The sequence below is a fragment of the Stegodyphus dumicola genome, chromosome 6 (genome assembly GCF_044657685.1).
Source record: "Stegodyphus dumicola isolate Sdum_Otavi_A_Nest chromosome 6, ASM4465768v1".
Taxonomy (NCBI): Eukaryota; Metazoa; Arthropoda; class Arachnida; order Araneae; family Eresidae; genus Stegodyphus; species Stegodyphus dumicola.
The window spans coordinates 102523774-102539894 of NC_140773.1; the positions used below are offsets into that span (position 1 = coordinate 102523774).

At 32.0% G+C, this 16121-nt stretch overlaps 1 protein-coding gene across 4 annotated transcripts in view; it reads left to right on the forward strand.

Moving 5' to 3' along the window:
• Positions 1-16121, forward strand: part of Nup214 (nuclear pore complex protein Nup214) — a 272097-nt gene that overhangs the window by 87997 nt on the left and 167979 nt on the right. For all 4 annotated transcript variants that reach the window (XM_085818717.1, XM_085818716.1, XM_085818718.1 and 1 more), the window contains 6 exons: positions 1635-1732; positions 2270-2327; positions 2482-2602; positions 2983-3138; positions 7577-7661; positions 10183-10346. In XM_085818717.1, the coding sequence (XP_085674843.1) occupies positions 1635-1732; positions 2270-2327; positions 2482-2602; positions 2983-3138; positions 7577-7661; positions 10183-10346 (682 nt within the window). The remainder of the gene's footprint in view (positions 1-1634; positions 1733-2269; positions 2328-2481; positions 2603-2982; positions 3139-7576; positions 7662-10182; positions 10347-16121) is intronic.

Here is a 16121-nt window from a genome sequence, read left to right on the forward strand (position 1 = left end):
TCTACATCCAATTTTTTGCAATTTATGGTATCGTGATGACCGTCACCGAGTAAACTTGATATATTTTTAGGCTTTGGACAGTTTTTTTTATAAGTTTGATCGCTTTGATAATTTTGAGAAAAGGATCGTTTCATTTTGTAACTTTTGGAAGGATTCATCACAATTTTGAATATTTCCATAGATTCCGCTTTATTTCTCAAAAAGGTAATAATTTCTGAAACCTCACAATTCAATCTTTCATTTTCGGTGGAAATCTAAAACCAAATCTTGTGGTAGAAACTTGAATAATACTGGATTCAATAAATACTCGTATGAATTCTCCATTACATTTAATGAATGTAAATTTCTTATATTAACTGTATTTCATTATATAATTTACGCAAACTGTTAACAATTAGAACTTTTCACAGGCCCTAAATTTAATAATTTTGTCATGCAGGAATTTAGAATAGAATCAGTTCTATCATATCTTTGTTTTAAAAGTCCAAGACATGAATCTTTTTTCTTATTTAATTCAAAACCAGCAACAATATTATATGCAGAATGAGAAAGAAGAGAATTTAAATACTGGGATTTTTTCAATTTCTGTAAGAGAACTATTTGAATGGATTGTTCTATCAAAACAATTTAAGAACTCCAGAAATTTGCTACGATCATGAGATTTCTATCTTTGGTACTTTTAAAGCCATAATGGAATTTTCCAAAATACAAGATGTATTGAGAACTGAAGAGTCCGCTGAACATTTTCTGGTTTTAATACTCGAATTTTACTCTTGTTTAATTTTACGAGCCAATACTTTGTCATCATATTCTTCCAAACCTTTTAATTCACTTCAAACTTCCTTATTATCTATGAGCATTTCTACCTCTAAATCTTAGCTTTTCAAAATCAGTCAGTCAGTTCTAATTGTTTCCATAACTCTGATAATGAAGTCTTCAGCAGCTTTATCAAACTTTGGAACTCTTTTATCTAATATAATAACACTGGTAAGAAAGTTACTTCTCTTTTCAATTATTTTTAAAAGTTTATCCATATTAATTCAGAATTTAAAGTTCAGAAAGACCTTATAACCACAGTCCAGGATACAGTAATTTGTAACATATTCAATGGCCAAATAAAGTATCCAAACTTCACAGAATGTTTTAATTATGTGTCTAATGGTGCACCAATGAGGCTTTTGGAAGAACAATAAAATTTATAAATATAACAATAATAAAAGTATAACAAAAACAAATAGTTGAGGGTATATTATTATGCATCTCTGCCTTCCACCTTTAGAATCCTGTCTGCCACTGGCTATTGGAATGTACACAGCATCCTCTAGCCAAATTGGCATGGGAATTATGTAACAACATGTATTTATCTGCATGTGGTGGCTGTCATAATAATGTGACTTGATCCCTATGTGTATATATATATATATATATATATATATAATCCAGAATTAAATATTAAAAAATGCCAAAGTGTTACATTATGATTTTTGTGTATCTAATAGGTAAAAGTATACTTACAATGAAATTAAATAATGAGAGTAATAAATCATATATGAAATTATAATGTTCTTTTAAAATATGCTATTTTCTGAATCTTGAAATGTTTTTCTGCTTTCTGACTTTTTCTTTATATTTAGAAAGGTGCACCAGTTACATATACGAATTTCTTTGATGTATGTCTTGGAAATGCCACCAGTTCTGATCAGAGATATTTTATGCATTATGAATCAGCATGGTAAGCTCTAATTTTGCTTAATATAGTAACAATTCTTCTCACTGTTAAAGGCATATTATTTCTTATAGATTATAATTTTGATGTTTATTTAGACATTAATGTTAATCGACTGTAAATGTGGGATCATGTGGATTATTCTGTAATTGAGTTGTGATATTTATACACATATTTTTTACCCCCTTTTTTGTTTTACTAATGGATATTGTTTAGCTAGAGCTTGTAGTATAACTTAAAAATTGAATAGAGGAGTTTATCTGCTGCATGCTATCCACTATGCTATAGCCATTTTTGGGATAAAATGGCTTGCTATTCTTTTGGTGCTCATTCTGCAGTTGTAAAAATGACATGGTTGTGAAAAAGAGGCAGACATTTATTGATGCATTATTTCTGCTTATTAATTTCCACTGTAGTTGGAGTTCTGCATAACCCACAAATATTAAAACATAATATCTAACTTAGAATTTCCTTGTGAATTCTATATATGAATTTAATTCATTTTCTTTTGGGAAACTGAATATCTTTGTAACTTTTCTTCAGGGGGATTTTAATATGTGCTTCAACAGATTCCATTGAGATAGCTGTAATTGGCGATCCTGTAAGTAACCTAGAAAACTTTGCTAATAATTTGAAATAAAATTCTTTCCTTTGTTTTATTATTATTATAGTTATTTTGTATATCTTAATTTGTAAAACATTTTTGACTTATGTGCAGCCTTTGTATTGTTGCATAATATTTTTTATTTACTTAGCCAAACTGGACACAATGGGATGTAAAAGAAGATGGTAAAGCACTTTTGCCAGGAAAAGATGGTGCTTCTCATGCGATTGGAATGGGTGTTATGTACTGTGCTCAAAGGAAAATAATCATAAGTAAAATTAATAGTTTGTGTTGCTATATAAAAATTTTTTAACATATGTAAATAGAATTTTAATCATTAAAAGACACTGAATCGGTTACAGAATTAAAGAAAAATTATCTTTTTAGAGATTGCCAAATTAGTTTTCGTGCATTTATTATTAAGTAAATAAAATGTACTAAATTGTGAAAGGCTCACTTGCCACTGAATAGTCAAATTATTACACACAAATATAGTTTTTTCATAAGAAATATTTTTAGAAAAATATTATAAATAGTATAATTTAAAAAACATTAGTTTACAGTGTTTTAAGTAAATCATTTGTAAACCCAAAATAGCTAAATTGTTTTGCTTAGGGAAATTTTGTAATAATTTTTTTGTTTTGTTCTGTAGGTGAAAATGAATCATATCCACCAATGCCTATAATCTTTTTTCTGACTGATAATGGACTTCTTGTTTCCTTTCACGTGATTAACAGTGCCCCAGACTGTGTTAGTTTAGTCCGTCCATCAACTCCTATTGAAATTGAAGGAGAGCGGAAGAGGCCAGGTAATTTTATAAATTAGACATTTGGTGGTAGTGTAATATTCATGCTTAATTATGGCTAGAAATATTTATACTTAATATGGCAATATAATTATATTTTAATATTTTATGTGAAAATTATTTTTACCCTAAAAGAGCATTAGCCTAAAAGGGCTATTAGTCTCAAAACGGCATTTTGCATCAAATCATTATAAACAGTGGTATCACTTTTAAAATTGTTGCCACCAAAGATTATCGCCTTGTAATTTAAAGAAATTAAATAATCAAAAATCTGCATGAATGTGTATATGTTTCTTGCATTGTGAAAAAACAATAGTATGTAGATCATCCAAATTTTGAGTAACGTAGTTCTTCACTCAAATATGGGCAATTGGAAACCTAAATTTCAAATTTGTTTTATTATTTATTTCATATTTAGTAAAACTTTAATGAATTTTTGATTAACAAACTCAATGATTTCAAAATGAGCAATGGCAACACTATATGGAAAAACAAAATTTTCATATTCAGTGTGGAAAACTATCCCGTGGAAATTCTAAAGATATGCTGTTTTTAAATATTTTGTGATATTGCTGTTGAATTGAATTTTTTTGTGGAAGGAAGTGCAAGGAACATAATATTTAATAAATAAAAGGAAACGCACAAAACGTTAAAAAAATGCCTCTTTGGGTGTAATATAAAATCTGAAAGATTTCAGATTTTTTTTTTTTTTTTTTTAATTTTATTCTTTTTCACTGTCACAGTCAAACAGTGATCTTTCTTAACGATTCTGTGATGACTTTTGCAGTAGTTTCTTCCTTACAGACAGAATTTGAAAATCTAAGCTTAGCTTCATCTTTGGTTTCTGCACCGTTTTGCAATCATACTGCTTGAATATCTATGCATGTTATGAGCAATTATTTCTATATATTTGTCTTGTAAATTCAACTGCCTTAGTAGCCCTTTTTCCAAATTTAAAACAAAACTTAATGTTTGCTAATTATGTAACAGTGTTCATTCACTAATTAAAAAAATGATGCCATATTTCCCATCTTGCTTAGCAGATGGTGTTAGAATATTCTGTGATTATACACTCACTTCCAAAAGTTAAGCACGAAGATGTAAAATGCAAAAAAATCAACAAATACTGCTTTGATTGACACAGAGTTCACCAGGAAAGTAGCATATATATTTATGCATATAACAAAATCAATAATTATATACAGAAATGAAAACAATATTAAATTTTTGTAAGTTATCAGATAATGACATACTGGAGACTTGAACAGAATTATGTATAAAGTGAAAATAAACAGCATAAAATGAAAAAAAGGACATTAATAGGGTATGTGACCCCCCTCATCTGTATACAAAGTTTATACCTTGTGACCATGCTTTCAATTAGGTGGTCAACCACCACAGAATTAAGCAATTGCCATTCTTCTTGTAGAGCAGTTTTCACCTCAATAAGAGTGGCTGGAGGCGGGAAGCGTGAAGATACAGCATGGCTGAGAGCATCCCAAAGATTTTCAATTGGATTAAGGTCGGGCGAATATGCTGGCCATGCCATACGCGGAATCCCTTCACTCTCCTGGTAGTCATCGATGATGTCAGCTCTATGGGGACGTGCATTATCGTCCATTAAAACAAAAGTAGGGCCGACTGCTGCACCGTACAATCTCACAATGGGTTTTAGGACTTCATCTCGATACCGGACAGCCGTCAAAGAACCCCGTTTACAGATGTGCAGGTCGGTGCGGTATCCTAATGAAATCCCTGCCCACACCATAATGCTTCCATCTCAGAATGCGTGATGTTCGGTGGTGTTTTGGGACTGATTGCATGTTCGTTGTTCACACCATATCCTTATGCGCTTGTCATCTGGCTCCAGAGCAAATCTTGACTCATCAGTAAACATGACATTGCCCTAGTCAGACACATTCCAATTGACATGTTCCCGGCACCACTGTAATCGTGCCCCTCTTGATTGGATGGATAGAGGAACACAAACTCGAGGTACCTGGGCGTACAGTCCACTCATATGTAATCTTCGCCATACAGTAGTTGCAGATATCGCCTTACCAATGGACACTGTAACCATAGATGTCACACGTGTGGAGGTCGCTCTGCGATTCCGCTTGGCTACAATAGCAATATATCGATCTTCCGTGGGGGTTTTAACCCTTGGGCAATCGGCTACAGGCCTTCGGACAACTGTCTGTGTGGTTTGGAATTGTTTCCATAAACGTGAAATTACCGAATGATGAATGACGAAGAAAAGAGCAATATCTGTGATCGACTGTCCTCCTTCAATGTGCCCCACGCCACGCCATAGATCAGAATCTTCCATTCGTCTCCTGGAAGTCATAGAAACAAGTATGTCTTGAAAACAAATTGTACGAAAGTTTTAAACGCCTTCTATCAGCACTTACAATCAACTTCTATAACCCTTCATAAAGCTGGCTTCTTATGAGAGTGCCTTTTTTGCATAATTCTTGATATGAAAGCGCGATTGGCTGTTACCTAACATATTTGCATACTTCCATCTACCTCTGCAGTGAATTGCATCCTCTTCAATTCTGATTGGCTTCTGGAAATTAGTATTTTCCTCTCCATGTTTAACTTTTGGAAGTGAGTGCAAATGCAGATTAGCATTTGGGTGATATATTACCTGCACAATGGTGTTTTAATCTTAGCCATAATGAAATCAGTCTTTTATTTTATAACTAGATTATGCTTTTGTTCATGGATTATACAGAAGTTCTAGAAGGAAAAAAAAGAATGTGGCCCATCATCCCCTGCCACTAAAAAGGGGGGATAAGGGAAAAATAATTTGGTGTGTTGTCTTTTACCTATATATATATATATATATATATATATATATATATATATATGTATGTGTCTAATAATTTTGAAAAAATGATGGTGTAGCAGATGCGGTAAATTTAATTTTGTGAAGCATAATCATGTGAATTACACATGATGACAATTGACACAATCTGAGCACCCATTCTTAATCACACTTTTGTGTACTCTACATCTTTCTATTAGACAGTATTATGAGTGGTTACATTGTAGAATTTTGCATTCCAAAGGAGAACACTGGATGTAAGCGAATAACAAAAGATGTTAAATGGTAATTTTTCCTTAGATTTAGCAGGATAGATGAACAATGCATGTCAGCCTATGACATATGAAAAAAGGCAAGATGAGGTAATAGGCGATAACTTGACATAACTTTTATGTCAGATCTTGTGAGTCTACTTGGCACATGTCATTAGTCAGCAGGTACTTGACTACATTCGATGCATTGCTTCATAGTAGATATGGTCTGTATTAGAATCTCACACTCTAAAGAATTTCTATTACCATTTTTGTATTCGACAGCTAAATACACCAGGATGTCATGATTTGAAACACTGCTCCAAGTTGAGGAGAACTACAGCTACGAGAGTAACCTCACAGATAGCCACCCTGATATCATGAACGACAGCCATCAGATAGGCTACTAGGACATTAGGTGCATGGGACAGACGACAAAGGTGGTACATAGCTCTGGCAGTTTCACTTATTCCTGTTTTCATCACTGCACAGATGCACATTTCCTAACATGTATGAGAATATAATGGATAAAAAAGAGAGGTAAGTGTCAAGATTTTTATAGACAACAGGCAAGACAGTTGTGTGTCGTATTTCAGAAGAAAGTTGAGCTCAAGAAAAACATTGTGGTTCTCAAAAGGAGTTAGTTTTGGTTTGCTGTATTTGGACTGGATAATATTAAAGCTTCAAAAATTATTATTGGCTGAAGTGTTTATATGAGTTATCTGTATCAGAGCATTATGTAAAAATCGTTTGACATGAATTAATTTGAAAATGATACAGTTTAAGGAGTTTTATTCTAAGCAGTTACTATTTTTAGGATAGGAAGGGGAAATAGCCAGATTAAACTAAGAAATAAAGGAAAAATTTTGACTCACGCATTTTTTTATCTTGATATATGAAAAATTCTGTGTTTTTTAAACTGTTGATAATCATTTAATTTTATTGAAAATGTATTAATTTATTATTAAAATATGTATTATGAGATTAAATGTATTAAAATACTTGTGATATTTATGTAAACAATGCATCATATTCTGTTGTGATACTTGTTTCCTTGTCATTTAACTTGTTTAAAAGCATTTCAAGTAGCATTTTGTTTCTTCATTTGAATCATAACAGCAGTCTATCCTTGTCTGGAGCAAAATGTTAAACTTTTCCATGAGACATGTTTTTTTTTATAGCTGCATATTACTTTTAGTATAACAATTTGCTTAAATTGCATGTAAGGTAATTATATAAAAAGTTTTCTGAAACCTGAAACATTGCATGTTGTAACTTTAGCTTGTGATATTGCTAAGTAATGTAAATATACTTTTTTTTTTTTGCAACATATTCTATTGGAGTTTTCTCTTTGTTTTAGATTACATTCAGAGCAAACCTGCTGAAACTACTGTTGTTTCTACTGCTACAGAAGCTGCAAAAAATATAACTGTGACGTCATCTGTGTGAGTCATAGCATAAATATAGCATTTCTATGCTGCATGGTTATTTACATATTTATTTACGTTACATTTTGTATTTATTTACATATTCGCTTTTTAACTGTTCAAGCTTGTTTTGCTAGTGAACTAACCAACTTTTATTTTTACTTTAAATAATTATAAATTTAAGCAATAGGTAATAGAATATATCAGTCCTACAACTTAAATTTATTTCAAATGCAAAAATTGTTCGTTATTAAGATAAATATAAATTTTTCTCTTTATAAATCTTTTTTTTCGGAATATCAAACAAAAGTTGTGAGCATGGATTTCCTACATGTAATATAGTACTGTCTGTGTTTTCGTTTAGTTATTTAAGAAAATAATTTTTTTTCCCCTCCCAATGGTTGAGCACTAGCAATTATAGGCATTGGCCACTACTCAGCCCGGAAGCGGTAGTCTCTTTATTATAGAGCCACCTGATTAGGTGGGCCACCATTGCTTACTATGAAGAGCTTACTACAGTACAAAGTCTGTAATCCGGACCTCAAAGCCGCAATTATTTTTTTTTCCTGTATGCTTTATGCATGCGCGTTTAACGTTATGTATGCGCGTTTAATGTTATGCATGCGCATTTAATGTTTACGCATGTGCGTTTGGCACAAATAATGAAGCAACTTAAACAACTTACATTGAAAGAAATGTTTAATAAAGTAAACAAATAAATGCTAAGCTTTTTTTTTTTTTTTTTGTAAATTTTGATACCCTTTAGGTCATAATTGCTCTTTATTTCATAAATTATGTTTTCATATTTTTAATTATATAATTTCTGCATGCCATCTTACCAGACTTAAATTGATGATCTGTAATCCGGAATCGCCAAAGTCACGACGAGTCCGGATTACGGACTTTGTACTGTATTACTATTATTTTTGTCCATGCCTTGTCCGGGATTCAAACCCGGGCTCTTTGGTACAGCTGACAGAGTTACTAACCACTTTCTAGTCCATGTGGGGGAGAAAATAAAAACTTATAGAAAATAAATGCATCAGCTGTTTCTGCTTACTTGAAATGAAATTATTGTTTTCTAAGTTTTTGATTCAGGTTTATGGTTTTAATTATCATTTAATAATATAATGCTTACTGTATTTAATACAGTGAATCAGTGATTGTGAAGTAATGTAAATTCTTTAATTTAGATTTGTATTTGTCTTGTATAGGTGGCCTATTATAAGCATAATTAATTTTAATTTTATGGTACTTAACATATTTTCTCTTTGACTGGGAAAGTTGGCAGAGATCCTGTCAAAACTATGCCAAGGATTCCGATGGAAGTTTCAAGGAACAAATTGCTATGTTAGATTATGTAATCAAGAATGGCATATAAAAAATAATTTCAAATTCAAGCTTTGAGATTATCTAACAAAGAACGCATTAAAACTTGTGCTAAACATTCTGGCTACCATAGCATTCTGGCTTCCCTAATGGAATATAAAATAACAAAGCTTTGAGATTATCTAACAAAGAACGCATTAAAACTTGTGCTAAACATTCTGGCTACCATAGCATTCTGGCTTCCCTAATGGAATATAAAATAACAAAGCCGTTGCCTGTTTATGAACTTTGCACCACATAAATTCATGTAAATATGAATCTAACTGCTCTGCAATGTCTTTTGCTGTGCCATTTTGATGAACTGTACACGTTTTCAAAGTTTTGAGTATGTGCATCAGTATAGCTAGTCCCACAACTTTGAAAACATCTTCTACTTACTTTTTACAAAACAGCGGTTCCCAACCTATGTAGCACGCACAATGTTTTACAAAAAAATTAACCTCTAAGTCCTGATTATTGGGTAACATTAGTGGAGGATTTGGCTAAAAGTGATCAATGAGATATTCATAAGAGTATGCATGTACAAAATTTTATGGAAAAATTGTGTAAGTTTGTGCACTGATAGATGGATTAAGTATTTTCATTCAGTTTAATTCATTTATATCTTGTTTATGGCTGCATAAGGAAATTTACCCAAAATTAATGTCTTGCTTGAATGTTTATGCATTATTATGCAAAAATATTTGAAAAACAGATCTCATTAACTAGATTTCTAGTAGGAAATAATTAAAAAAAATCATGTTAATGTAAAAAAAAATACTTAATTTTTTATCATGATATTATTTTTGTTTATGATGTGTGCCATGCTGTGGAAAATGTTGGGAAGTACTGCTGTTGAAGATAAATCCTAAATTTTAATATGCTTTTCAAAATGCAAGAGAAAAGTGTAGAAATAACAGTTAATTTGTAACTTTCTTATAATACCTAACCTAGCTTACTAAAGATCAGGGTTACACATCAAAGCGAAGTTCTGATGAGTGTGTTGTGACAACACGCTTATCCATTATTCACAATAAATTGCACTATTTGGTGAGATTGTTGAAAACAGTCTATGGTAGAATATGTAAGTGCCAATTTTACAACTATAAATATTTTGATATTATATTTGGAGTTATTAGGATATATATATATATATTTTTTTTTTGTTTAGTTTGATGTCATCAACTTTTCCATCATCTGTGCAAGAAAATAAAACTAGTGGATTACCATTTGATTTTAATAAAAACAGCACTTTTGGTTTTAGCCAAAGTAATAGTGGATTATCTCAAGACTTCTCTGCACATCAGAAAAATAAAGAAGGTTCATTGCCATTTGGTAAATAACATATTTTAATTGCAGTTTTGTCATATCTAATTATCATTTAAACAATATAAAATTTTGATTTGCTAGAAAGATAGATTCATGGAAAAACTATGGGGGGGGGAACAACAACTTTTTAATAAAAAAGAGGGACTTAATGCATATGAAAATAATAATGGAGAATTCTTTCAAAATATGAAAATACAGTACTGCTAATAAGTTTCTTCCAAAAAAAATCAATGTTAAAGCTTCTGTTTGTATCTATTTATCTTTTGTAAAAAAACAATTATAAATTCATTGCTTAGAATCTCTGATTTCCACTGATACTGGAAATGCAACTATGGCATTGTGAAGCTAAATTGGATGATGTGAGTGCAAGGTTTTAATACAAAGGTCCAAATGTAGACTTCTTGGCTGATCTTTTGAAATCTTATGTAGCCAATGTTCTTTTGTTTTTAAGGTCAAGTGTGCAAAATTTCATCAAGATCAGAATAAAACTGTTAGGGTTGCCACGCTATCTGGAAAACTGGGAAAACCAGAAAATGTCAGGGAATTAAAAAATTGGCCAAAAAAGTCTGGGAAAAATCAGGCAATTTAAATATTTTAGTCAAAATCTGGAAAAGTCAAGTAATGTCATCCCCCAAAAAGAGAGTTTTGCGCCAATGTTGGAAGCAATGGCTTTTCTGGCGAATTATGTATCGGATGAGTGTCATTCGGGAAGCTGGCATACGCCAATTTTCGCAGCTCCAATCAGATTGTCTTTTAGAAAGGCAAAGCAAGTTTGGTTTCCAGTAACTTCGAGAATCCTAAGACTCGCATGTGCAGGTTATGTTGAACTAAAGAAAATACCTTCCCATTCTCGTATACAACAAAATCGGTTTAATCCTAATAATATGTAAGAATGTGTATGTAAAGAAAGAAAGGTTCCATAGACATAATGTAAATCAGTTTGCTAGATAGCTGCTAGAAAGCAGAGGGAAAAACTCGCCAAGGGATTTGGCGACGGAACCTGACGGTGAGAATTTCCCCATCCGCGATGTATACAGGAAATTGTGGAGAATGTATTAAGAAGAAACGTTCTTTGACTTTTGTGATAATTTATACTCGGATTTTTGTACTTTTTTTGCTCAAAATAGCTAATCTATTAATTAATTTACACATAAAAAAAAAAAAAAAAAAAAAAAAAAAAAAAATCTTTTCCTTTGAAGGAAATTTAAAACTGTATTCGTTTTATGTACTCTTGATAAACTTGACCTTCGAATTTCGCGAGCTTCGGAGACAGATATTTCGTGCATACGCAGCTGTTTCCCTCTACATTGGGACAGAGCCATTCCTGTTGCAGAAGTTTTTTTTATCTTAACAATACATATTGTTTTATTCTAACCTCCTTGTACGGTACACATGGTATTTGGCAACATTATGATGAGCAGTAACAACAGTTACAACAGCTTCTGTCTCTTAGTCTCTGTTTAAGAAGGTGTTGGGTAGTAAACCAGTCATTTTGGTGTTGGTGGCAGTTTTCAAAATTGTACAAAGGCCGTAGTGAAGACTAGGATTTTACCACAAAATCTTTTAAACTTTCTTTTTTTCATTTTAATAAATACCTTATTTTTCATTTTGCAGTAAAATAAAAAATAGTAATCAGTCATCTAGGCTAACGTTTAATATTCGCCCAAATAGCATTGATTATTGTAATTCAATTTTTAAGTAATTAACTTCATTTTAATGTTATTTATGTCATTTAATGTTCTTCTTTCCTCGAAATTTATTTATTGCTAGTTAATAATACTTTCAAATTTCAGGCAAATTTCTCTGGCATAATTCTGAAACTAAATCTAGCAGTATGATGACATACTATCACGAAATTTAATGCACATATTTTTGTTTTTGTATGCTGCTAAATAAATATAAAATACCTGAATTTATTTAAAAATATCATTAAATAGGTTTCTTTCTTTTGTTTAGCTGCAAAATGTCTGCAAAAAACTCATTTTTTAATCCAGATTGGGCAGATTCTAATCTCAATCTTCAGTGGAGAAAACAACAACTATTATAGCTATAATTGTAATGCTTTCAGGATTATAAGTCACATGCAATTGGCAGATTTTTGTGTTTTCAAGTGGTACCATAATTAATTTACCTCTCAGAGCAGTCAAAGCGCACTATGCGGATAGAATGGGATTTTCTCAAAACACACCTGAAAAACCTGGAAAAGTCAGGGAATTTCATTCTCCTCTTTAAGTGGCAACCCTGAACTGTAGATTTATATGAATTTACACACACATACTTAAATGAACAGATTCTCTTCCTTATGTGTGTGTATTATGTATAATTTTAATGGATTCAACTAGTGTAATTTCATGAGTCCAGTTAGTAATTAATAATAATCAAAATGAATCTGTGTTTATTGCTTTCAAATTGTTTAGTCTGTTCATTAATTACAGAATAAATTTTAAAAATATATAAAATATATAAACGTTTTGCTGAACCAAAAAACATTGCAGTGTAGAAGATAAAAATGGTTTAATATGGGCAGTGGCAGTATATTTCTTTTGAATCACTGAATTTGTTTATAAAACTCAAAGGACAAGTATATTGTGAGTGGCAACACACTTCTTTTATATAGCTGAGTTTTCTGATTAAATTTTAAACATAAATATCTTACACATTGCAGTGTGGCAACAGAAAGTCTTACTGATAACTTAACAGCATATTGTCTTTACTGTGCTGCGTTATAGATACTGTTGTGGATGCGATGATCAAGTAAATATAAAACATTAGAAACCTTAACTATTTATTGAATTGTTTAAATGCATTGTGTGCCACTATAGGCGAAAACAAAACTGCAAGTGCGTAGTTTTATGTGAGTGACATTCTAGCCAAGACCATCACCAAGAACAAGATATTGCCAAATGCGTTGAAAACATATTGTTCATACAAGAAAAACAGTTAATACTTAACATACCCCCCATCATTGAAGGGTTTAAACACTTCAGTCAATAATGAATAATTAAACATACATTACAGTTACAAGATAATTACTACATAAATTTGCAAACCACAATAATACAATACAATTATAAGAAATCAAATTACACTGTTAGCAGATTGTTGAATCAAAAATAGTCCTTTAAGAAGAATTCTCCTTTAATGCTCAATATCACAATTTTTGCGATTCCTCTTTTTATAGTTCCAATTGGTGCCTGCACATTGGGAACCATAACCTTTCCATCTGGTTTCAGAAAAACATTTACAACACAACCTAACAACCACTTATTTACAGGAAGGCAGTTTTCTGTAACCAATATTAAGGGAACCTAATTTAAAATTTGTTCTATCTGACTGCCACTTTGAATGTTGTTGAAAAGTGCTCAAATATTCTCGGTGCCATCGATTCCATATAATTTGAACCCACCTACTAATTTTGTGCCATCGAGAGAGTCTATTTTCATTTACATTGATTAATTTGGGTTCAACGATGGCTGTCATTGGCCTTCCGATCAGGAAATGATCTGGTGTCAAAGCCTCCATATCATTAATGTCAGGTGATAATGGATTGATTGAACGCAAAATAGACTCAATTTGTGTTACTACAATTAATAATTCCTCAAATGTTAGTCTTACATTACCTACTGTTCACTTTAAATGATATTTTGCAGATTTTTTCCCTGCCTCTCACATCCCACCAAAATTAGGAGTTCGAGGAGGAATAAATTTCCATTTGATTCCTTCTTTGGACCAATAATTAGCCAACCTTTTTTCAGGATGCCTAATTAAATTGTTAAGTTTTTGCAATTCAGTGCTAGCGCCTACAAAGTTTTTTGTGTTGTCGGAAAATATAACTGCCATTTTCTCTCTTCTTTCAATGAATTTCTTCAAAGTGGCAGTGAAGGCAGCTGTTGTAAGTTCAGATGCTAATTCGAAATGAACTGTCTTGATTAAAAAGGCAAACGAAAATTGCTAAGTATACTTTATTGAGGATCCCTTTTCTTTTTCCTTTTTATCTTATGAAAAAAGCCCCCTCCCCCCAAAAACGTCTGTGCCAACATTATTGGAAGGGGCACTGGGATTTACACATTCTGATGGTAAAGAACCCACTATTTGTTCAAGTGGTTGTTTTCCCTACACTTAACACATTCGTGCGTTATATTTCTGGAAAAATTCCTGCTTTGTATTGGCCAGAATTTCTTCCTCACACTACATAACAATGCTTGTGAACCTACATAGAGATATTTTTGTGATAATATTGTACGATAATATTGCTTAACTTACTCTTTGCTGGTAAGATTATTTGTGAAAAACTCAGGTTGGCATTTTTTACTCTACCTGCAACTCTCATTACCTTATTTTTGTCCATAAAGGGATTCAATGATGCTAATTTATTTTGTAAGAAATTGGTTTACCTTGCAGCAATGCATGGTGTTCTGGATTAAATTTTTTTTTTTTTTTTTTTTTTTTTTTTTTTTTTTTTTTGTGTGTGTGTGTGTGTGTGTGTGTTCCCACATGAGATAATTTTGTGCATAATTTAATTCTTTTGAACTTACCCAATTTGTTCTTTTATGAGGAGAATTTCTTCCCTTTCTTGAATTCCAAACAAACCTGAAAATATAGCTCAAAATACATAGTATTTTATTATAATTATTACTAATGTTTAAAATTGAGTTAATTAAATCATTATCGTCAATGCAGATCAGGGATGTGTCAGTCACTTTTCCAAATTCACTAGAAAAGTCTTCTGTTTCTTCTTGATGTTGATAATCAGTGTTTTTAATGGATACAGGGACTTCTTCCTTCATCAGGAAGAAAGATCCATTCCACCAGAGATCAGCATCACATAGTTTGTCAAAATTTACTTCACGGAAAGCAAGATCCGCTGAATTGTCTTCTGAGCGTACGTGATTTCACTGGTAATTCAAAGTTATGTCTTGAATTTTACTCACTCTGTTGGCACAAAAGGTTTTGAGCAAATGTGGAGGCTTTGAAGCCATGCCAAGACAATGGTTGAATCCGACTACAAATATCTCTTACTGATGGTTAAATTCAAGAGAGTCACCTCCTTTGACGCAAGCTGGGATAATAATAAAGCTGCACTAAGTTCCAATCATGGCACTGACAATGGTTTTAATGGTGTTACCCTTGTTTTACTTCAAAGTAAATTTGAAGATGGATTAGCATTGGTAACACAGCATAAATAAATGGCTGCACCATATGTGTGCTCTGAAGCATCACAAAATCCATGAGTTGTAACTAGTTGTTGTATAAAATATACCTATTCACCCATAACTTGTTTATCAATTGTATGGACATGGTAAATTTTTGCCAGTCCTTGATTATGTTTTCAGGTAGGGGTTCATTCCATTCTAGTTTTAACAACCAAAGTCTTTGAATGAAAATCTTAGTCTTGATTATGCCTGGTGTGAGTAATCCTAAAGGATCATAAATGCGAGCGATATCCGAAAAAATTGTTCTTTTCGTGTACATGACCGGTTCCTTGACAGATGACTTAAAATGAAAGCAATCTAATCTTGGGTTCCACCTCAAGCCTAATGTCTTGATGTTCAGATCTTCATCTGAAGTATTAACCCCTTAACTGCCGCAGGTGTATATATATACGCCTTGCTCAGCTGATATGTTAACTGCCCCGGGTGTATATATTCCAAAATACTATCATTTGCGTTGCACCTCTACCTGTAAAATTATTTGCAAAGCTTTGGAATGCAACACCATAATTAAGTATGCATAGGAAGATACTATTTCAGAGAAGTGTGGGGAGAAATTGGAAAGAGGGAA